We start from the raw sequence: 24,726 nt of genomic DNA, 5'->3' as shown, positions 1-24,726 counted from the left end.
ACATCCGAGTAGCACTCGTATCTCTACTATATTACGAGTGAGTGTGTGTGTGAGTGAATTGGTGGATCGAATTCAGTGCTTGAGGAGAAGTTATATCGTTATATTAATAAAGTGATGATTACGAGGAGTAACGGTCATGGCGGTTAGCGATGATGACCGTTCGGAAATGTATAGGGGATGTGCCAAGCATCGACCATAATCGAACTCCGCCTTTTGTATGTTCATCGCTTTTACAATTCAGTGAAGCAAAAAACGTAAAAAAACATTTTTTAGACAAAAAAGTTTAATTTTTATTATGGGAGCTCCGCCTTCTTATACTAACCAATAAACGCATGCGCAGTAATAATATTTTGATTTATTCAATATTTATGAAATATTATAACATAAAAATTAAATCAATATTGTGATATCACTTTCAAGAATATGATTTAAAATTCTGCTTCGCTTTTTTTTTATTATTTTGACAAATGCGCAACGATAATGTTTACACGAATCGCTCTCATAATATCGGTTGCCTTCCTGCTTTCGCCGTCCGCTGCCGCTTGTCGGCGGCTGTTGGCGGCGGCCGCGCTGATGATAAATTATGCATGCGCCACGACGATGAAGCTTCGCCACGCCAGTGGTCTGCCGATTCTCAAAACCGTCGCCGCCACCGCAGCCGCCGCCGCTGCCGAACAATAAAATGCGTCGTAAAAAATAAAAGGTGCAAAAAAAGCGTCCACTACATTTACATCCGCAGGACTTCCATTAGCGGTGAAGATTTTCATATCTCAGAGGAAAATATAAAATATGGAATTTCACATAAACCAGGAATGAAGAAAAAATGTTGACAAAAAGCAGCTTTGACATTAATTTTTTGTCTTTATTATAAAAATATTAAAATTTGTATTATTTGCAATCAGCTTAATGGTAATTGTTCTTTTGAAGAACCTTGGCATTTGTAGATAAAACTCAAAATAAATTAATATAAGTGTCCTTGAACTAAATAAGGAATGTTGGGATGTCGGGATGTTGAGATGAATGTTGCTTGGTGTCAGACGAGCGTTCGCCTTTTGGGGGATTATTTGCGACGCGTCGCTTGGTTTCTTCCGCAGTGCGATAAAAAAGGACTTAATAATAAAGCTTTCAGAATTATTACACAAATATATTTCTTTGCACGCCCTCATCATGACGCATTTATTTTCGGCGGAAAATAGTTGAACCTGGTAATAATACTAAATATTATAAATATTACTAGCAATAAACAAGCAGAAGTAAGGTTTAAGGTTCAGGATCAAAGCGCACGTGGCAACACTCGATCTTGCTTTGTTTCGTTTGGAGTTTTCGTGCCGTTTTTCTGTCTCTCCTTGTTTTTGAAGTAGCTAAGCTAGGGCGCATTTTTCCTCGGAGGGTATTTTTATTTATAGTTTTCGCTAAAACGCCACTTGCCGCGCTGTGCAGAGAGAAAGCTTTCGTTTTGCGTTCAGCAGCACTTGAAAGTGCTATATGATGCTGAAAGTGTGTTGGTGTGAGGCCAGACGGAAGAAAACTACCCTCCATCTGTGCGAAATGTATGGGCTCAACCCGTTTCTGTGATGGATACACGTCGTTTTTCTTTTCGTATATATAAAAGTTTTCCAAAATAGATATAGATATTTTTATACTGCAAATAATTTTAATTTAATTTAATTAATTATATTGCAGGTGACGTGGATAAGACATAGAGACCTCCACCTACTGACGGTGGGCCGTCACACCTATACGTCCGACCAACGCTTCAGCAGCATCCACAATCCGATGACGGAGGAGTGGACACTGCAGATTCGCTACCCGCAGCGTCGGGACAGCGGTATCTACGAGTGCCAGGTGGGCACGACGCCACCCCACGGCGTCCTGATGACCCTCAGCGTTGTCGGTGAGTTGAGCCATCTCTGAAATTGAATAGATCCATCAGCATCACATCACATCCCATCACCACATTTGCATCCCCCTTTAAAATCAGTCTTAGTAGATCCCAAGGCACTTATCCTCCCTATTCCCACATCACATAACAAATTGCACTCATATATAACTATTGTATTTCTACTTTTCCGATAAAGATATTTAAGGGATCTATAATTTGTCAAAGGTACAATTGCATTTCTTGACAAGATTTAAATTGGTACGTGTGTGCATTAGGTAAGACGCACTTTTGAAGGGTGCGAAGAAATGGAAAGCGTAGGAGAGGGTGTGAGCACGGTGTAGTTGTGCTTCGCTAGGCACTCGCGATAAATCTTGGTCGGGCATTGTGTGACAAGCAGAGAGTTTGTGCGTGTACCGCCACCGCTGCCGCCACTGCCGCCGCGGTGACACCGGAGCGTCAGCTGGTTTACGGAGTACAATCACTCATCTCCGGTTTTGTTGTTGTTTCTATACAACCGTTTGCATAAACCCAACAAATCTCTAAATCCATGCAGCAAATACTATTTAAGATCTTTTAGCACAACAACCTGTATATCAAGGGTTTTAATCATGTCTTCCGGAGCTTGGGAGCGGCTCGGGTGTAAACTTTGGGTAAAACGTTTAGGAAACTGCGCCTACACCCACCTACCTCAAAAACCTGTAATGTAACTAAGAAAAATGCTTCAATTGTAAAATTTGTAACGGAATAATAAGCATGAGCCAAGAAAATCTGGCAAAACATGACCATTAACTTAAAACACGACGTAGATTTTCAAAAACAAGAAATAAAAACATTATGCTTCTTATGTCTCAGTCACCGTTAGCCGCATCTCATGCAGAAGAATGAGAAATCGTAAAAACAGAAAAAAAAGTCAAAAACATAATAATCGTACTCGAAATGAGCATGTAGCCAGATAGAGCATTACTTTCTTTGCTAACTTGTTTCTTTATATCCGAAAAAGTTATAACAAGAATATGGAAAGCAGAGAATGTGCGGAGAAGATGGCTTTTTCATGAGCTCAGGCCTGGGTGTTGTTATTATTGCTATGTTGATGATTATGAGCGTGCAAAACACCAAGAAGAGTGCTGCCCGCGCACAGAAATGTAAAAATTCAGGCCGACAGATATAAAAATGAGAACGTATACACTACCACACTAGCAAATTGCGGATGTGCTAAAAGTACATCTAAAATGACACTTCTAGTGTAAAAACTCAAAAAATAAAATAAAAAAGCTCAACACTTGATAGGGCTGTGATAAACAAGCAAAAATAAAATGATTTTTTGGTATAAAAAACATACACCGTCTGTTACCCATGCGTACAGTTATAAATATTTATTTTCCTGACGACGACGACGCGTAGGAGTTAAAGTTATTGCGTTACTTCGTCCTGAGCTTTGAGCTCAATGTCCCCACGTCTCTTTCCATCCTCCTCGGGAATTTTGAGTTTTCAACTCTGTTTCTCTCCTTAAGGGATGATTCTGCATGCGCTGGCTGCGGGTGTATACGCGTGATCCTTGGATTTCTTGGTGTGTATTTTTTTTCTTTGTGAGCGCAAGGGCGCTTGTTGGTTTTAATACGAATGTAAAATTGCGAAGAGTTATCGTCGCAATATTCTTTCGCCGCGCCTCGAACCCCTCAAGGCACTGAAAAATCATCAGCGACAGAATTTTTTAGTGATGTTTATTGTTTGTACAATTTTTTTCATATTTACTGTAATATTTTAGCATTTTACGTGATATTACGCGTTAAATCTAAGAAAAATTGAAAAATTTTTCCTCAAGTTATTGAAATATGGCGTAAATATTTATTTTATATAAAATTCAACTAATTTAAATGTATAAATATCTTAATAACTACATTACTAACATAAGACACTTTGTAAATTTGTAATTTTGTAGTTTTGTGTTTGTTAACTGCTCTATAAGCACTTTTATGCAAGTCGAGTTGCCAAACGTCGAAAAAACTCGTTGCAAAGCTATTTTCAACTAGTTTTTCATACCTAGACTTTGCAAGACTTTGAAATTACTAGATCTTCTTTTCGGTCGCGCGACGCTCGCTTCCTGATTAAGTAAGAACTTTGCGTTTGTTGACTGGTCGGCAAGCGCTGTTAAACTGCCTTCGAAATGCACCGTCGACCGTCCAACCGCCTCCGATTTGTGCGACAGATAAAAGTTTTCTTATTTAAAAGTTTGTTATTTATTTGCGGATTCTTCACGGATTCCTAGTGCCAACGAAGAGTAATATTAAGAGATTTTATTTGTTCCATGAAAAAAGCTCAAAATGCAAACATTGTATTTATTAGTTCACACCAATATTACTAGATGCCGCCACAGAAGTTGAATTCAAAATTATTTTTTCTTAGATTTAACAGTAATCATCGAAAATGTTCTCGATGGTCCAAGTAATATCCTTAATGCTTCTTTTAAAATGTTTTCTCCGCATCCTAACATTAGTGCTGTCATTACGTTCCGTTTCCTTCGCATTCTCATACTCGTCTTCTTCTCTTTTCGTTTTGCATGCTTTTTTTCTGGCTTGTGTCGTCGTCGGAAAGTTGTACGCCATTGAACCATCGATATAATCGTTTCGAACGTAAAATGATTCGTCCCGGAACGGTTTGCTGCGTTTTATTTATATGTCAATGTAACTCGCACGCCGTTGGTTGCTATTCCCGTTTTCTGCTCCTCTGTGTCGTCAAAAAGCGGAATGCAAATTCAATCCAACGTTTGCCCGGCGCACCAGCGTTGTATTTTTTGTATTTTATTTTTTTTAAAGAGACGAGATTAAAATATATACATGTGCGATCTTTTTGCTTGGTGTAGCAGAGTTACAAATGAGGATAAACGTAAAAAAAACATTAAGGTAATGCAACACAATTTAAATTTAAAAGAAATAAAGATTAAATTGAATGTTCTCAATAAATTAATTACCACTTTAAAATTATTAGACAATTCATTATGCATTGTCTGAGTTTGTAATTGGAAATCGGGCACAAGCGTTGTACCCAAATGCCCGGCGCCTCCGCCAAAAAGTAACACTAGATTCTCGAGCTGCGAGCTGGTCGCACGGCGAACTTTACCAATTAATACCGATTATTGTTGCAGGTTAAACGAGCCAAGAGCCAAGCTTTCGTGCTCACACTTGGTATGCTCAAGCGGGCACATAGATTATCCTCGCGTTCGAGTTCTAGCCAAACCGAGCATCCACCGCGCTGCAACTTAGCGGTATTGCCATTATGCGATTGTGCGAGTTGCTTTTCTTGTTTTACAGCTTTGATTCAGGTGTTACAAAAGCATTCTCGCGTTAAAGTTGGACAATTTCGCCGAGTTATTCGGATAAAGGTGAAAGTCGTCACTTTTCGATTATGATTTCGATGTGAATTGAAATTTGGATATTATTAAAGCCAGGGCAATGTAATCGGAATGTTCGCTTGCAAAATTTAAACTATTAAAGTGCACAATTCAAGTTACAAGCTAGTCAAATTGTTACAAAGTAAAATATTTATTGGCGGTAAATTAAAATAATTAAATTTAATTACTTACTATTTCAACAAATGGTTTGAAATTAACAAAAAAAAATTAATTTGTTAAATGTGGGATAGTTAACGCCAATGCTACTTGTGCAAAGAGGAAAAAGAAATTGCTCCCTCAGGTGTATTAACGGATGAATGAAGTGAATAAGCCGGGCAAGTGGAAGGCACTTGTCTAGCTGTAATCTGCGTAGTAAATCGTGCAGTGGAATAGCGGAATACTGCAAGCCACTACTCGTCCTCTCGTCGACACTAACTACTCTTCACCGCGAATTGCAGCAACATACTTATATTTATACAATGTTGTAGCACCACCACATAATGCGGACTTTTTAAACAAGTTTCTAACAAAAACACCAAAAGTACTCATACTTTTATAACTACCTACGCATGCGTATTATAAATAACTGAGGTGGAGCATAAAAATAAATTAGTTAAAATATAAATATTTTATAAATAATTTATATCACGTTTCTCATTAAAATTTTAATTTCAATATGAAATTTAAAGTACTGTTTTACATATCATAAATATATGCAACATTTATTAATATAAATAAATGTAAATATTTGGATACATCATTAGTAAATTATACATAATGCATCAACGTGATGAACACTTTAATGAACTTTAATTACATAATTAAAAATTACGAATCTTTACATGATCTTTTTTCTGTTGATTAATATCGTTTATTAATAAATTTAATTAATGAAACACATCATTAGTCAACCACGTAACGCGCGTCACAGTTAGCGCAGAAAACGAGCGCCGCATATTAAATCACACATTAAACGACATTAATTAGATTCGCCGATAACGTATCGCGAATATTATGAATGCATTATCATAAATTCCGCGTATACCTACAGAGAATGTCGCGTCGGACGCATGAATGCAATCGCAACGCATAACACATAAAGCATACGTGAACGTTCCGAACTCAAAACTCAAAATTAATTACGCGAACCAATATTGATCTTAAAACAATATTATTCTAACCTGATTTTATATTTTTTATATGTAGATCACAATAATAATACATAAATTTATTTTTATGGATTTTAATATAAAAATATTGATTTTTTAATAAAATAACTTTTTAGGTTATGTTTTTGCCTTTATATTTTGAAAGTTGTTACTACATCCATCTATCGGCTGCTTTGCCGGCACGATGATTATGATAATGTATCAATCAATCGCAAATCGCGACGATCAATCATTCGCTTGCTGTGTGCGCGACTAATACGCGCCATTATGCAACGTATGACGTCACACACGGCAGCCATTTTGTGTCGCGCCTGGCCCTACTTTCAAAAGTCAATAACCTAGCTTACCATGACTATGTTTTTGTACAAATATATGAATGGAGAAATTTATAATCTAGATACCGAAATTCCAAATACATTTTGATTATGAATCCTCAATTGAGAGCGGAGATGAAGTCGAAACAATTAACAGCACTCGGCATAATTACGACTCGGGAACGAAATCAAGTCAACAATACCGATACCAATACACAACTTGACTGGTGGAGGCTGATGAGATCCGGACTCCTCACTAGAACACCCACCATAAATCTAAAATGATGCCGAATTTGAATGGAAGCGGGAATTCATCCCCTCAACATCATAATCACAATCGTAATAATCTCAGCTTATGCAATATTATTATTTAAAGCAGTCAGTCGAGCACTCGTCAAGAATTTCGAAAGCTTAAATTTTTCATGGAGATTTTTGTCTTATTTCCCTCGCTTTTCGGATGCTTGTCATTATCGATAATAAACCATTTCATCATTACTCTCTTCACAAAATAATCCCATGTAAAAGCAAAGCGGGGAAAGAAAAAAGAAAATGTAATGAATAATAAATTTAAGGGCGATACTTCCCGGAATTGAAGGGATGTCTTCATAATAACTTTAATTGTGTCGATCGCCATTGTAATGATGCTGATGGCGTATAAATTGATGGAATTTTAATTTGATTATATTGATTTTTAAGTGTACTATAAGTGAATTGAATTGATTTTCTATTGTTGCAGAGCCGATAACAACGCTTCTGGGAGGGCCGGAAATGTACATTAACAAGGGAAGCACGATGAATCTGACGTGCATTGTAAAACACAGTCCGGAACCGCCGCCAAGTATTTATTGGACTCATAATGGAGCGGTGAGTGTAAAAAATATAAATCTTATTAATTTTTTGGTTAATTCTGAGTGATTAACCTTATAAAATCTACTTAAGCATCAGACGACTTTTTTCCTTTTGATATTTGGGGGTTTAATTAAGAAAAACATAAATTTAACGTTTAATCTACGAAAATCACACCCGCATCAAGTTTTTAACCCCTTGTGCCAGACGCAAATCTTTCAAAGCGTCTAGTCACAATTCCCAAACTAGCCCGGCGCCTTCACCATCAGCATGATTAGGGGTTTACATTTGTCATTTCGTTTTCGGAGGCTTTCTTTAGACACTGTCCTTTGGATACTTTGCGTTGACTTTCCAGACCTAGACAATTGTCGAAACTCTGAAACCCTCTAATAATTTCTGCTAATCAAGTTACGTCTCCTCGTCAAACAAGCGCCGCGAAAAGCATCATTAGGACATTAAGAAAACACGATTTGCATTTTTATCTCTTGCTGCTACTACGCAAAAGTTATCTAACTTTTATATTTTTATCCGTGGCCGAGTTTTTATTTTTATCAAAACTTTTTATTCGCTGGAACTAACAACGAAATTTGTTATGGAAATTTTTCGTTTGCTTTGAATGCGTTTAAAAGGCTGTTGGAAATTTGTAGCTGCAAGGGGCAAACCTGAGAAGAAAAAGACAACGAAAAACGTTGGAATGGAGAATTTACGTCACTGCGACACTGCCCCTAATTGTATTGCAGCACGCGTAATGAACGCGCCGCTGAACGCCTTAAGCGCTTTTCGTTACGGCACGAGCAGCGAGAACGTGATTAACACGTGATTGCAAATAATTAAAACGATATCGATTTATTTCGAGCAGGTTATAACGATGACAAAAAGATTATTGCGAGCTTGTTTCTTTTTTCAATGAATATAAATTTTGGTCTTACGTGACACATTTTTTATGAAATTAATAATGAAAAGTGACATAAGTGGACAGAGAAAATTTATTAAAAAAATTTAACATTTTTTAAATTAGTTTTAGTTGATTATAAGATAATGTTGATTATTTTTCGATTTTCGTTTAATTTCTGTTTGGAATGCAACACATCGCTTTCCGTTGGTCGCGCACGTAATTCGACCTCACCCAGCGGGGCGAATTAATGAGGCGTTCGCGGATGCGAATGGACTTAATGGATCGCCCGGATCTTTCGTCCTGGTCGTAGTGCACAAGCGTGTCCTCGAGAAAAATCCGACACGCCGGACTTTGCAACGCGGCGGCTCGTAAACGTTGGCGTTTCTCATTAAAAATTTTAACTGCGCATTTTCCGTTTTTCCGGGATGCGCTTGGACAAAAAATAAAGAGTCTTCAATCCATGATGCGTATAAAATGCTTTAAAAAACGTTTTTTAATATCTTTCATGTTTTACCGGGTAGATGGCAGCACTTTTATTAAATATAAAAAAATACATTACTCCATTATGTAAGTTTGTTCCGTAAATATTCACTTAAACATTTCAGTGATATGTCCTAACGACAACACTTAACTTTAAGCATGCAAGGAAAAAACCCTACACCGGTGTGTTAATGCGCGTTTGCTTTCGCGTCGACGGTGGTCATTAGAGCATTATTTTTTTTATTTTTAATTCGCGCAAATTCACAAAAGGCCTGAGTAATTAGAGCACTTTATTAAAAAATATAATTTTATGCCGCCGAGGCTCCCGCTTAACAATGCTTACCACCATGGTCTCCTTTCAACCCGCCGGAGAAAAAGTGATGGAGAAATATGTCGCGTTATGCGAGGAATGACTCGACCATAATTCACCCTCAGTCTAGCAAGCGCTCTCGCCCAGTCGCCCATTGAAACACATGGGTTAATACACTATACACGCTTCAGTTATGGATTTTTTTGCGCCCGACGCGAAGCAGTCGCTAAGCCGGGCCGGGCCGGAATTGCAAAAAATGAAATTAAATTCAATTTGTGCCTGATGTATTTTCGCGTTGTTTTTTTGGTTTTTACGCCGCATAGGAGCACATTGTGAAAAATCGCAACAAAACTGTAGCGGCGAAAAAGGGTGTGACGATGAAATTGCATCGCGTGATTTTAAAAATCTGTTAAAATCCGTTTTCAATACGCTACGGTAACTAAAAAGTACTTCTACGTGTCGATGGTTTTATAAGTGCATTTTTAATGACCACGATAGAAAATTTAATCGAACAATTGCATTTTAAGTACTTATCAAAATTAATAATCAATTCCTATATAAATTTTTATTAAAAACAGTAAAAATCTTTTATGTTGCGTGAGTATCTATATACTTTTCTTAGCCAATGAGAGATTTATTTTGCTGTCAGTCCTTAAGCGATAAATGAAGAAGTAGAACGTATATAGCTTGTATTTATGAGGAAATATACTACAAAAAAGAAAGAAGTAGAGAGAAGCAATCCTTCTCATTTATCCTTAATAAATAGCAAACTTCATTTGGTCGTATCGCTCTAATCCAATAAGGTTCGACGCCATCCGATGTGATAGCACGATGGATCTTTTTTTTTTGTTGTTTAACGTCCTTCTGCAAGCATCTTCTACATTTTTTCAGATTTTCTCATTTTGTTTCGTTTAATTTTTTTCCTCGCCTAGAGAAGACAATAGTTTTAATTTTTCTGTCTGTCTGATGACAATAAAAGGACAAAAGAAGCGTTTTTAGGTCGACTGGATGACTTTTCCTCCATGGCGACATATCGGTTTGGGTTGGGGGCGATCTCTGGTCGCGATTAATAATTCGGCCCGCACAAAGGCGCGCCGAAATTGCATCCTTTCGCGCTTGATCGACTCGACGATTTTCCGGGACGATTCGGCCCGGCAGGCGCGACCGTGGAAACACGCTCCGGGAAATTATTTGAGCAAATGTGACTACACGACGATCGAAATCGGGGAAATGAGTGGAAACTCAGTGAATCATATTTTTCTGTCTTTGGTAGCATTTTAGAAAAAATATTTCTTTTGCTTTTTATACACACAAGTAAAAGCATTCCGTGACTCTTTGTCATTAAAGGATTTTATTCGCATTTATACTTGAGTGAAGTGTATCGTGATCGTGACGCTTGTTAGAAGCAAATTAATAAACTATTTTTTTGTTTTCCATTTCCGCCTTCCATATGCTGTATTTTTTAACCTTTCTGTCAGCTCAAGCAGCCGTTTCCGCTGCTATGTAGTACGAGTAGTTGGCAAATTTAATGCCGAATCATTAATTAGAAGTAGTGGAAAGTGGAAAGCGGAAAGCGAAAACTTGAGTTAGTCTTGAAATGTCTTGAAAGCGGAAAAAACGTAGGCGAACTCGTTTCGCCTGAAGAAATTGAACGCAAAGCGCGTCATCGTCAAGTTCACTCGTTCGCTCGTTCACAGTTCTTCACTTCTTCTTCAATTTGCACTAGGTACTTTTCAGCACAAGATTACTCTCCGCACATTCATTAAGCGTTAGTTACCTAGGATTTGAATGGCACAAAATGCTCCAACGTCGAACAAACACATTAAGAAAACATTGCCTTCACTCAGCGCAGAGTCAGTTTTTGTCCTTTGGCATCTCTTCAACGTCAGTAGCAAGAAAAGAAAACTTTCAAAGTTTAAAATCAGTCTACTCCTAACTAACTATGAGTTCGAACCTTAGTTGAGACGAAAGTAAGTAAACAGATGCGTAAAGGTAGCAAGGTTTGGAAGTTGATGTACCATCGTGACGGCTTAAAGATAGTGAAATTTGCTCCCAACATAAGATTGGCTCAAAGTTGGCATCCAGCGACCAGACGAAAGAACGACCAACGTTTGCCTACACCACCCGCAACCCTTTTAGTGTATGTGTGGTGGTTGGGGAAGGTGGCGCGGCCGACGGGAACGTAAATTGAGACTGAGTTTACCAACCGTCACCGTGTGACGGTGGTGGGTCTCCCGGAGAGAATAAACTTTCGGTTAGTAATTACCCATCTTGGCTCCAACTAGTTTATACAGGGTGATTTAAATTTTTCTTTCTAAAAATATAAAAACTTTAAACACACTGTATGTTCTTTTTCTTTTTGATAAAAGTTAAGAAGTTCTATCAACCTTGATACTCAAAAAGGGACAAATTACAAACATTCAACCAACCTACGATTATATCCAAGCTCTCGACTTTTCATGAGTCTTCCTGAAGTACTCACCTTCATCATGTATTTCACTCTACTTCCATGCTACTTTGCTCTTTACTACTAAGGACGACGAAGTATCCTTGCTTTGCTTGCTTGAAGAAGTACTGGACGAGGCTGCATGCAAAAATTCACCGAAGAGATGTCAGTTTACTCTGATGTGATGTGTCAGAAGTAGTCCTATACTAATAGAGAGGACCGTAAAGTCCTTCGACGGGCTTTCACCTACACGGGCGTTTCCTAACCCACTTTGGGCGCTTTAATGCAGCGCATCCTTTATCTTTTATCCCATCCTGATTAATTAAAGCACCTTGCATACAGCAGACACCTTGAGAGCTTAAAAGTTTTCTGCTTAACTATACTTAGGTACTTACTAAGAAACAAAATTTATATAAACTCCATTTGGTGTTGTTAAATTTTCGATTCTTTAAGTTTACTAATTTCAGTTCGTCTTGCAGGAAATCAACTACGACTCGCCGCGTGGTGGCGTGAGCGTCATCACGGAGAAGGGCGACATCACAGTCAGTTATCTTCTAGTACAGAGGGCGCGCGACTCTGACAGCGGCAAGTACACCTGCAACCCCTCGAACGCTAATCCCAAGAGTGTTATTGTGCACGTTCTCAACGGTGAGTACAATCTACTTTAAACATCAAAGCTTTATAAATCAATAAAATTAATACTACAAATGATAAGCAACTCATGTAACCTACTTAGGTTATGTAGGTGAACTATAGGCATACATGCATACATGCGTTTGTCAATCGAATATGTTGTAACGGTTTGCTTGTCATTATACAAAATGTTGTTTTGTGTCTTTTGTGCAAATTGCAATTTGCTTAATGTAAAATGGAGTAAATACACACCACACACATGGCATTGACAAATGTTTGAGCTTTCTGTATGTGGTTTCGCTTTGCTTTCATATTTTGCTTGATATATTTCAATATTCCTTTGTCTCTTGTTGCATCAAAAGACTTTAATGGAATTATATTTCTATTGCCTTATTCTATGTTTATAAAATAGTTAGGTAGCAATTTTTTCTCCGTAAAAATTGTTATTTTTGCTTGTGCATGAAGCTTTTCCGGAATAGTTTCAGTTCTTTGCCGGTTTCCTGCTAGTCCTCTGAGACTCGCATCTTTTCCTAATTAGATTCTTCTTGACTCTAGTCCATTGCAGATTTTCCCTAGTGAGTTTACTCGTGCGCTCATTTGCTCGTTGCTGGTAGAAAATTTTCGTCATTTTCTTCATTTTTCCTCATTTCCGGAACTTTCTTAATTTCTCATGTGTCGTCCTTTGTTCCATTCTATCTCTCAGCCTTCGCCTTTGTCCTTTTTTAGAAGATACACTTACAAGTGGCACTTTGTTTGTCATTTCACGCTGTGCATCCGTATCGTCCGCTGTCCATCTCACAGCTTCCCGTCTAAGAGCTTTGCAAAGGATTACGTGTAAAAAAACACCCTTGCACGAATGATTTAGCGCCCGACCGAGCGTTTCGTGATCGTAAATCGTACGGATTTCAATGCATGGATAATTAATCGCGCTGGCCTAATTAAATTTGCATATTTATCATTATTTCCTCGTTTTTCATCTGAGTTTCGGGTGGAGGGTAGTAAAACTCGACGTGTTGTTGACGAGCATGACGCAAGAACTACTTGTCACTCGAGTGTAATTAAATACCGCGTAAACACGTAAAACACGTATAACAGCTTCATAAAAACGTCTAAAAATAGAAAAACATTTAACAACCATTAAGAAACATAAAATTCAGCAATCAAGCAGAATATAACCTAAAAATATAATTTTCACAACTTTTTCTACAAATCGTGTTAACTTTTATGGGTGTTTTTTTTTTTAATATTGAGATAAACAGATTGACTGTTTGTAGTTTGTTTACATAATGGAGAAAATCCAGTTAGTAACGCATTGTGGCCGGGAACAGTAAACACTGACCGGTTGAACAACCCGCTAGGTCACACTACGAATAATAGCATCAAACGTTCGCACATCGCACTCGTATTTGAACAAACAGTGAGGTACAAAGTACACACCTAGCCAGGCGACGCCGACAGTATGCCCGCCGTCGAGTGAATTATTTATCATTTGACCGCATGGCAGCGCAGCCAAAACCTGACGTTATCCGCCAACATCGGCCATCAGCCATTCATCGTGACCGAATGCCCAAACTCTGCGCACTGATATTACGTTCCATTTACAAGCCTTCGTTTGATGTTTTGCTATGATTTGAGTATTTTGTTAAAGTTTGTATTTGTAACTAATAAGCAAAGTCAATAATTACCGGAGCATACATAAAACTTTATTCCTGCTACTAATTTCACAAATTTGAAGGAAAACCTGTTTATTTGCTATCCACGTCTAAGCTATTGAATAAATTTTGATAGAATGTGGTTTAACACTAAATTAAAACTTAAAGAATCTCAGAAAATATGTTTTATTAAAATAAAGTATAACTTTAATAGGATAAATTAATATTATGAATGAAAATATGACTTTTGTTTGTTTGTAATGCTTTCACGTAAAAAGTACTAAAAAAATTTTGAAGAAAAATTGATATTGGGATAATTTTGTCTTTACAAAGTAACATAGACTAATTTTTATCAAAGCAATATAATTTGATAGCTGTAAAATAAGGAATTAAAGTTGGCATGGTAAATCAACTGCAGTTATACTTAAGTAATTTAAATACAGATGGCGCTAATGTGAATTTATGATCATTATTTGAAGAAACAGTTTACTGATACACAAAAAATTATTAAAATATAATTTTTTGCATTTTAATAAAATTTTAGAATTAAAATGCTTATATTTATGATAAATAGTTTCACTAATATGCCCCCAGTGCATAATTAATATGTGAACATTGTCAGCGTGCATAATTATCAAGAAATTCAATGATTTCAATCATATTCAATAATTAAGCAACCAATTATTTGGTTATTATTCACCACCGCATGTAATACACCGGAACATACGCTAATTATTAATTAATTTAACAATTACGTCGTTAATTCACCGACCATAATCCATATCTATAATAATAACTTTGTGGTTTTGTTCACTTTCAAAATTTTGTATTACACGTCAATCAATTACCGGAAATTATAGAGAAATGGTACAAAAAATACTCGAACTGAATGTGTGCTACCGGAGTACTACTGTTTGAAATAATGGGAACATTAACAACTTAACTGGGAGGCAAATCATGAAAAGCATGCAAACACAGAAAATGATAGAGTGCGTTTGATGTCATGATACGGCTTGATGGGAAAAGTGGGTTGCTGTAATTTCCTTATTAGTTGGATTACTTTTTCAGCATGCTGGAAATATGAAACTGATTCCCATGAGTTTTACCGGCGTGCGGTCGTTGGGGTTAGTTGGTAAACGCGATAGCGTGACATGACACGAATACAACGTTTAAATAAAACTGAATTGTTATTTTTTTTGCAACTTTTGCTCATTTCCTGTAATAACAAAAAATGTATTTTATCACTTAGAATTTACAAGCATACTGTTTTTACAAATAATACCAACATTATTAGGAAATTAAAAGAAAACAAGCTGCATACAAAGCAATATTATAAATGTGAATAGAAATTTGTATGTTTGTGACGCTTTCAAGCAAAAACCACAAAACCAATTTTGATAAATTTTGGTATAAAAATATTTTTGAGTATGGAAAAGCTAATAGGCTACTTTTTATCGCAAAAATTTAATTGGAAGAAAGTAAAATAAGAGATAAAAGAGGTTATAGAATATCAATTATTGTGTTAGTGATATAATTTAAACAGGAAAGGTCTTATTAAGTATTATATGCATTTTTTGCTATAATAATTAAGAAATAAATAATTTTTTATTAAGTTATGCAATTAAAAAATATTATTAACTAAATTATTAATTATTTATTTAATTACGGCAGTATTACACAATTTCTCGTTGATCTGCAACAAGAATGATCAAAAAGAAAATTTAACAAAATATATCACCATCAAAGAAGTAAAAGCATGCACCACTACCTTTGATAATAATAATTAATGTTTGTAATTAGCAGCGTTCTGTTACTTTCGGTGCCTTTGCTACTTGCTTAGTTGCAAATATCAGCCTTCCTGCTTTCAATAAAAAAATTCGCTGTGCAGTTTTCAAATTTTAATTTTCGAGCCAGCAAAGACGATAATTAGCATTTATGAGCGTAATTAACGCTCGCAGCACTCGGCAAACACAAGTTGGAACTTTTCTCAACCTTGCTCTAAGAAATTCCGGCTCGGCCTGAAGGAAATTTATTTTTCATCTTGAGCATAAACTTTACCAGAATATACTGTACCGAAACATTAAACACGTTGCAAAATTAATGACGTTACATATTTATTAGCAGTAATATCATAAGCGTCTCATGCATAATGAAACAAAATAAAATAACGAGTGTTTAAATTTTATACAATGCTTTGATTTATGATGGTATCGTAGACAAATTTATTAGTTTTTTGTGATATAAAGGACTCTAAAAAATATTATACATATTTTTATGAAATTTGAGGTTTTTATTCATTTTTTTTAGTTTATTTTTTGTGTTGTGAAGTGAGAATTTTGAAGGTCTTAACGTTTTTGCCCAGGTTTAGGTCCTTGGGTATTTGGGGGTCTACGTCTGGAGGGAAGTCGGTCATAAATTCCAGCGTCAAAGCGTCACGCCGAGTGATAACCGTTGATAACAGGTTTATAAATCCGACGGCGCGCGACGTCATCCTGATTTACGGCCGAGTTTATGCTCGAATTTCCTTCGCGACGCTCATTTCTTAAATCTGCCATCATCAAAATTTCGAACATGTAGAAAATTGTCTTTGGAAATAAACTTTTTTTGCGTGAATAATTGATTTTTGGTGGCAAAATAAATCTGATTTATTTTTGTTTACGATGAAAGCAAAATATTCAATATACGATAATCGTATGCATGTCACGTTTTGACTTGAATATTACTCGAAGCGGAAGTGGAGGAAGACAGAAGAGTGGTAGTTCCTATTTGTGGGTGGCGGCAATTTTTTTTTATATTTTATATGCAAAACTTTTATTTTTATTTTTGGCGAAAAAAAAAATTCGAACACATTGTATAATTTAAATGTTGGTGTACGAATAGGTACATATTGTGGCAGCCATCTCCTAGCGGAAGATGCGGGTCGCAATGTTGTCGTTGTAGGGTGCAGGATGCTTTTGGGGTGGTGGTGTGACGATGAAAAATGAGAAAAGAAAACTGAACGCTCGTCGAATGTCGGGCGCGCGCCTGATGCGGGTGCGAACGGAGGCGGGTTGAATAATGGAAGTGTCGCGTCGGTCGGCCGCCCCCGACCCCGTTTAAAAGCGACCGCGTTGAGGAGGCCCGCATCCAGCATTTCACGTCCAACATCCAAGCATCCGAGCATCCCGGCACATTCAGAATTCGAAGCCTGACGGCTGAATATCTCCAAGTCGTGCAATAAACGTGGAAAACTCTTCTAAACTCTTCTAGCGTCGCCGGCGCGCATACATCAAGGCCGTGGGGGGTGCGCGCGTGAGCCTAGGGGCGGCTACCCTTGGAATATTCTCAATCAAGCTGAGGAGTCCAATTCGTATTCCTCGCAAACTTAAACTTAAATTTTCTACTCCTAACCACAAACACACAACCACGTTTAGGTAAATTTTCTTCGTCTACGACTTCCTTTCTTTCTTCGCGTAGAAAACGTTCCCAAATAAAATTGAGAAAAATCCGAGCCATTTTTGAAGGCACGTCCTCCGCGCAAATTACGACTGAAGCCGGAAATGAAGCCACAACTTTGACTTAATTAAGAAATATGTCGCTTAGAAAATGGATGACTTGTAAGAGTAAATCTGGCAAGAAATTCAAGTAACAATCTTAATCTTTAAATTTTTTCTTTTTCTTTTTATCTATATATTTTTAGTTTTATCTGATGTCTGACTGTAAGACTTGAAGCCGTTTTCGATCATTCCAATTATTTGCCTCGGGTCACGTCCTCGCTAGATCCAAGACAATATAATTCTTTTAACGGTTTATGTCGTCCGTCCTTCCTCCTCGTCGACCTCGACGACTTGATGGAACAAAAGACGAAAATCCAGCGGGGCCCCAAAAGACTAAAAACCCTGCGAAGCGAACCAAAACAATTGTCTTAACAACTGTTGGACGATTCCGGTCGAGTTTACAAGTTTACAAGTTGCACAACTCCAGCAGCAAGTCATGACCAGTTGTCGATCGCACAATTTGTACAATTGTGCAATTCCGTTCTGTTTGTATAACTTGTTTTCTTCATCTCTCCATGTGTAATATTTTTTGTTTTGTTTTCTTTAAAATTTCTTACTTTTATGACCATTTTTGTTGCGTCGCGTCTTAACTTCAATTCTTTTCTCCATTTCGCAAGAGGAAGTACGTTTTGGCTGGTCTGGCTGAGAGCGTTTCTATTCTCTAGTTTGAATGGATCGGATGCGGCGCGAATAATTTAGTTTTCGGTTTTGGCTACTGGTACAACCAACAATAGTGTCCAAGTTTTGGCTGCATGTTGGAAGGTTTGAAGACGATCACATTTAAATTCCGCATCGGTGCGAAATTGCGCCAGAAAAGGACAAGTCGCAGCTAGACGACGCCGAACAGGCGACAATAAATATATATAAGCAAACAGTACCTATAAAATGTCGAAAATAAAAACAAATTCGACGCACAGCGTTCAAAAACCATAAAAACGTGTTTCAAACATGCAGATCGTGTTTGCCAAACATTTTATTAAAGCTTTAAATAACCGAAAATCTTAATACTACTACAGAATAAAGCAGGTTTATATTTTAAATAAAATAAATTATAACTTTTGTATTTCTGGATAGGTTGCGTGTGGTGAAAGCGATAAAATTTTATTTATTCTTGCGTAGATAGAAAAAAATCTATCCGAGAGCCAATAACACCAATAACGCGTTTAAACGATGTGACAACGGCTGCGAAAAGGGCTGCGCGGAAACCGAGTTACAAATTGCGGCAACCGTGCGGAATATTAACAAAGCACGAACGTGAAGAATACTTCCACAACAACTTCCAACAATTTGCCATAGATAAAAACGTAAGCCATCACGTAATTTTCGCCAATATCCGTGTGAACATTTCGGCCGAAAAAAGGGAAAAATAAGAGGCAGACATGACGAAATAAACAAGTCGTAATACTCCAAAGAAAAGACTCGGAATCCTCAAAATGTTTCTTTTGAAACTTACGCAATAGATAGATTTAAATTTGTTGGTGTTTTGGTATTGTGTATGATTCGATGCTGGCTCATTCATTTATCCTGGCATTTCGGTTTGCTCTTCGGTCGGCGTGGTGAATGCGCCGGGCGCTCCCTGCCCTCGAGGGTTTCTAGCCGAAGCGAGCGGAACGTGCGGCGGGCGTTTAATAAATAGACCGTGCGGCGCTTAATTGCCGCTGGAAACGGTTATAGGAACGCACGAATTAATTAATTCAAGAAGCCATTAATTATTCCGCATTTATTAACTTTATAGTGCAAATATGCGCTGGGAAAACATGCCGGCCAAGGATAGATAGTTGTTCTGGCCGTCTGCAACACACCAATTGAATTTTATATTTATTTATAAGTTATTTTTTACACTGCGATTTAATATCGTGTTGGTGTAGTTGTAGTTGAAGAGTGCTTCTTCGTGTTGCGTGTTTTCTTGTGCTCCTGCTGTGACTGACTGACTGCTAGTTGAGACCTGTAAAGCCCTGCTGTTGCCCTGTTGTTTTGGATAGTTTTGCGCTGAAACATTTCTTGTCGCCTGCGAGTTGGAAAGTTTTTTGCTGGAATAAGTTCGACGGATGAACGACATGCTCTAGAAATATGAAAACATGTCTAACACGAGAATAATATTAAAAGTGTCACTGAATATCAAAACTTTTTGAAATGTGAACATTTTTAGTTAAATCGATTTTAAGCTTACGATTTAAATTTATGTCCGGGTCTTCTTTTGCCTTTGCTTTCGTCTTGTTGCGTTGATCATAGTTTACAACTTTGCAACATAACTGGCATTGTAAAACATGCCCGCCAGTAAATTATTTTATAATGCAAAGCGTCGCTTGCTTCTTTCTGCATAGTCAAGCGAAGTGAAGCAAGGCAAAGTGAAGTTTATGAGACGTGGCCGGACGAGATTTTCTAATAAGTTTATGCGCGACGCGCAAACAACTTCCGATAGTTTATCACTTGCGTCGAGACGGGCGTCCTGAAGATGCATCTCGGACAAAATTCAACGCGGGGGAAATGTATGATGAAAGTTGCTAAATTTTGTAAATAATAAGTTTAGTTAGTGTAGCAGCTTTGAAGTGGCGAAGAATATTAATATCGAACATGCGATGCATATTTTATTACTTTAGTATTATAATATTATTAATTTTCTATACATTACACTTGTATGCACACAAGAACTGACTTCTAAAACTTGTGTTGTGTGTTTTAGGTGAACATCCAGCTGCGATGCAACATGGCGGCCAACTGCGACTGGAGTACCCTCTGACGGCGTGTCTGCTAAGCGTGTTTGTCGTCGTGCTAGGCCTGTAACTTGGCGTACACTACTAAATAATTGTAATAAAGCAAGCAAGTTGAAGTTTGAAGTAAAGTGCATGTGCATAAAATGTTACCCAAAGACAAAATCTACATGTGAACTTTTTAAGTTATTAAAATTTTAAAGAATGTTAAAAACTTGACATCAAACAACATGGCGGTAAGCTCAAATCGTAAACTGTGAGGTAAAGTAAAGTGCTGTACGTGTAAAACGATTTTTATATGAAAGCAAAGTTTAAACTTGGTAAAAACCAAACTGGGAACTAAACTAAACCACAAATGCAAATGCAAGGAGGGATTTTCTATCTCGGAAACGTTTTGGTACTGTGGAGCTCTGTAAAAAAATAGATACGAAAAATGTCTGAAAAGAAACGAAAAATACTGCGCCAGGAAAACGTGTTGAACGGATTGGCACGACCAAAACGTCGAGTCGAGTTCATACATATTACGTCGAGTTGAGTTAATATTTGCCAGATCTCCATTCCGAACACGCGGAAACATTCTGCGGCGGTAATGGCGGCAACAGCAACAGTGCGTGTGCTAACAGTGTGTACTCAACGAAACACTCGCTGAACAAATTCAAGCCTTGAGAAAGCTGCAGGAAAAAAATACCAAAAAGATCCTCAGCCAACCAGCCAACCAACCGAATGAAAACAAAATCCTCGACAGCCAAGATGGCGTCGTCACCACTCCCAACGAGCAAATAAAACAAAAACCAACAAGCGAATAAATAAACATAAAATTAACTCAAAAATAAATGATTTTATACTAAAATTTGCGCGAATTGTAAGTCGACACTTTCATAAACTGCAAGCAGACAGAGTGCAACGTAATAAATTGATTGTTTCAACATCGTATCCAATTAAATCCGAATAAAGTGAATAATTTAATACCTAATGAATGTGTGAGTGTGACACCACTGTATTTTTTGTACATATGTAATCCGAACACGCGCTGAAACGTCAAAATGATGGAAATGAAACAGAGAATTTAGAAAAGTCAGAGTAATGCGAGACATGCGAAACTCATTCCATTCAAATAACATGCAAATGTAAGCATTAATGAGCAGCATGCGTTAAAAAATATGTGAAATGTAAAGGGGTAACTATGAAAAGCTCATGATTACTCATGACCGAGTACGTGTCACCTCGTCAAAGTCGTCAAACTCGTCTTCATTAAAAATTTTAATTAGAATATTTATTTCAATGCTCGCAGAGAACAGAGTTTTGCAAATGTTTGCATTTTTGAATAGGTTTCAACTTTCAGTACGCACACACTGTATGTTCATGCGTAATTTGTTATACTTTCGAGGAGGGCTCGAAAGTTTTCTAATTTAATTTTGTTTTAATTAACTTTTCGGTTTGTACAATGTCACACGCTTGAATTTTTCATCAATTTTGTTTAAAACGAGAATTTATAGGAAAATAATAATGTTAATTCAATTACGTATTTATTTTGTGCGTAAAAATGAAAAGGGTTGAAGCGCGAAAATCAATTAACACGGTAAAAATATTCTCTTGAGTATAACTAGATTAAATGTTCAATTTTTTCAACAATTTTTCACTCGCTCACTTTGCAATTTTTATAAAATTTTACTTACACTTTATAGTCCATTAATTTTTTATCAAGTGTTTTAATTTCATTCTTTTTGCCTCACTTTTGTCCAAGTTTTTATCATCATCGTGACGGTACACTTTGCGCGTCCGCGGCATATCGTTTAAGGAGGTTAAGATAATAAAATATTAAGTGCTTCTTTGCTTTTTGCTCGCCGCCACCCAGAGAAGAAAGGATAACATTTTGCCAATCGCAAAATATTAATTACTTTCGCACCCGATGACAGCAACTAGCAAAAAGCACGAACCACTCAGACCTAAACCGAAATTTTGTTTTGATTTGCATTCGTTCCTGCGCGTATAATGAATTTCGATTGAATCAATTAATTTTAATCAAAGCAAATTGAACGAGGTAATTAATTTTGACGCGACGCATACTAAAACGAGGAAATTCTCTGATTGTACATAGAAAACAACCACACTAATTGTTTACATAAAACATTAAATAATGAAAAATGTGCAAAGATACAACTATTAACATAATAATGCGAGTGTGAGGACGATTTTAATAATAAAATAACGTAAAAATCAAAAAACAATTTGTGTTTCAACACAGTTTAATAAAGTTTTTGGTTTGGAGTTTTGTGAAACGATTTGTGAATATATTTAATAACATTAAGGTACATACATTGAACAAAATGTGATTGTCTCCTACTTAAATTTAACATAAATAAACAAATCGAAACGAAATGAACTCATATAAATACATGAACACTATAAATATACTGATGCTGTTATTATTACTAACTAATTATTATAATTATTATTATTGTAAATGAAAATAAAATATTTCAAACAATGTTTTATTTTATTTTATTCTGTATGCTAGGCAACCATATTTACGTCTTAGGCGAGTTAAGTATACGCACGCGCGCATATCACACGATTCGTTGCAGCGTCCGTTGTGTTTCATTGTTTCATGTCGCGTGTGATGTGCTGTGCGGTGTGCAACATGTGCCCGAAATCCGATCCAATGCAGAGATGGTTATGGCGAACGTGAAGAACGCTTAAGGTAGGTGTCGATATTAATATTGTTTTATGCGTATTATATGTCTGGTGTTGCCACTGCTGTGTGCAGTGTTAGGCACATTTAAAATGTGTTTCTTTGAAGGACATTGTTGTTTTGAGCTGTGGTTCTGGTTTTCGGTGCTGATAAGATTCTGTGCGTGCTGACTGATTCAGCACACTACAATATTCAATATTGCTAACAGTTAGAACGCATAAAATAAGACTGTCATTCTTTATATAAATAATTAAAATACAAAATTCACCGGCTTTTCAAATTAACCTCATAATCATCTCTGAACAAACCGGTTGTTATGTAATAATCGTCTGTATGCAACCAAAACTACACATTGCGCAATAAATTGCTGCGAACTTGCTGTTCACATAAGCTACGTTGATTAATGATAATATACCAAATTGACATCAGAAATGACTTTGCATGAGCGAATCGTAAATGTTCACAATACACACCGCGCTGCAGTTAAAGGTATTGTAGCGCGTGTTGTGTTGTTGTTGTTGTATGTGCTGTATGTTGAGTAGATACATCGAGGTTCACAACTCCACAGAGATGTACCGAAATGCAACTGAAAGTCAAGCATAATGCACGAATAATGCAACAATGCGTCACCGACACCGATTGTTGACACGGCGTCGCTTGCACCCGCACAATTCGACAATTCGTGCCCCACGTATACGGAACAAAACACGAGGGCAAAACACGTCGCCACGCTTTGCGGACAATCAGACAAATTCGTTTTGTAAATTTACTCACTGTTACTCGAATTTCACCGTCGCATTAAGCGCCACATTTGTACTTTGCCCACACGACGGCAACAATCAGTCACATCATCTGACATTCATTGCGTTAAAACTACTGCATTTGTACTGGTAAATCTCATAAAGTAAAAATTCGTATTAATCAATTAGCATAAATTTTAAAGTGTGTTATATTGATCTTTAAATATCACAACTTGAATTCGTGAATTCACATTTCGGTCGGTTTGAAGTGCGCGTTGAAATTGTGTGAGTAAATTCGCCCTGGGAGTGTGCGTGTCAATTAAAGTTAGTTTCAATATAGCTGACGGGATATTAGATATTGATGACAGGCAATTTCCCTTAGTGTTCGTTAGGATTTGAGATCGAGCTCTTCTAGCTGCTTCTTATTCTCTTCGTTCTTCACATGCGGGTTTATACCTTGAGTCGGATTTACCCTGCAGGCGGACGAGGAGAGGTAATAGGATTTGTGTTTGTGCAAACTGCAAACCAGCGGTTGAGGTTGCTGTAAAATGAAATGTAGTGGTGTGGTAGTTTTCTTCGTTTCCTGCGAATCCTACTCTCGGTTGGGAAAACCAGTCATTGCCGCTCGAGAGCTCACGCTTCATTCGATCTGACTCGTTTCGGGCTCGTTTCTAACATTATTGATATGAAACTAACATTCGGCACATTTTATGTCAGCAATTTGCATTGGAGTATGTTTTTCGAGTATTTTATTACAAAAATTGATATTCTACAAAATATTTGACATGTTTTTCTTAATAGTTTGAAATTTCGCGATTATTTTGACGTAAAATTTTACAGACCATAGAGTTCAAAGACATCACATCCACTTTATGCTCATATTCACATGTAATGTTATTATTAATCGTCTTGTTTACCTAACAACAAATTGGTAAATTGGCAAGCTTCTCAATGCACGCCGCAAGAAAACGAGGTCGAAAATTGTACGCGCCACGATTCAGGCAGAGCGATATCAGCACATTTCCGTTATCG

The 24,726-nt window shown here is 37.0% G+C and overlaps 1 protein-coding gene and 1 long non-coding RNA gene across 4 annotated transcripts in view; both read left to right on the top strand.

The window, feature by feature from the left end:
- The window catches only part of LOC135798949 (zwei Ig domain protein zig-8-like), a 78,061-nt gene extending 55,311 nt beyond the window's left edge, over positions 1-22,750 (top strand). The window contains exons 4-7 of one of the 2 annotated variants that reach the window (XM_065311946.1): positions 1,684-1,894; positions 7,490-7,617; positions 12,198-12,378; positions 20,235-22,750. In XM_065311946.1, the coding sequence (XP_065168018.1) occupies positions 1,684-1,894; positions 7,490-7,617; positions 12,198-12,378; positions 20,235-20,335 (621 nt within the window). In that variant the 3' untranslated portion in view covers positions 20,336-22,750. The remainder of the gene's footprint in view (positions 1-1,683; positions 1,895-7,489; positions 7,618-12,197; positions 12,379-20,234) is intronic. The other variant, XM_065311947.1, reaches the window with a different exon arrangement.
- A 95-nt stretch (positions 22,751-22,845) lies between these two features.
- Positions 22,846-24,726, top strand: part of LOC135798807 (uncharacterized) — a 53,347-nt gene continuing 51,466 nt past the window's right edge. For both annotated transcript variants that reach the window (XR_010549786.1, XR_010549785.1), the window contains exon 1: positions 22,846-22,963. This is a non-coding gene — a long non-coding RNA (uncharacterized lncRNA). The remainder of the gene's footprint in view (positions 22,964-24,726) is intronic.

Source organism: Atheta coriaria, unplaced genomic scaffold (assembly GCF_025399875.1).
Source record: "Atheta coriaria isolate IRGN ID8LTWV9N9 unplaced genomic scaffold, Caltech_Dcor_3.1 hic_scaffold_9_pilon, whole genome shotgun sequence".
NCBI lineage: Eukaryota > Metazoa > Arthropoda > Insecta > Coleoptera > Staphylinidae > Dalotia > Dalotia coriaria.
This window is presented reverse-complemented; position numbering and strand designations above follow the sequence as displayed.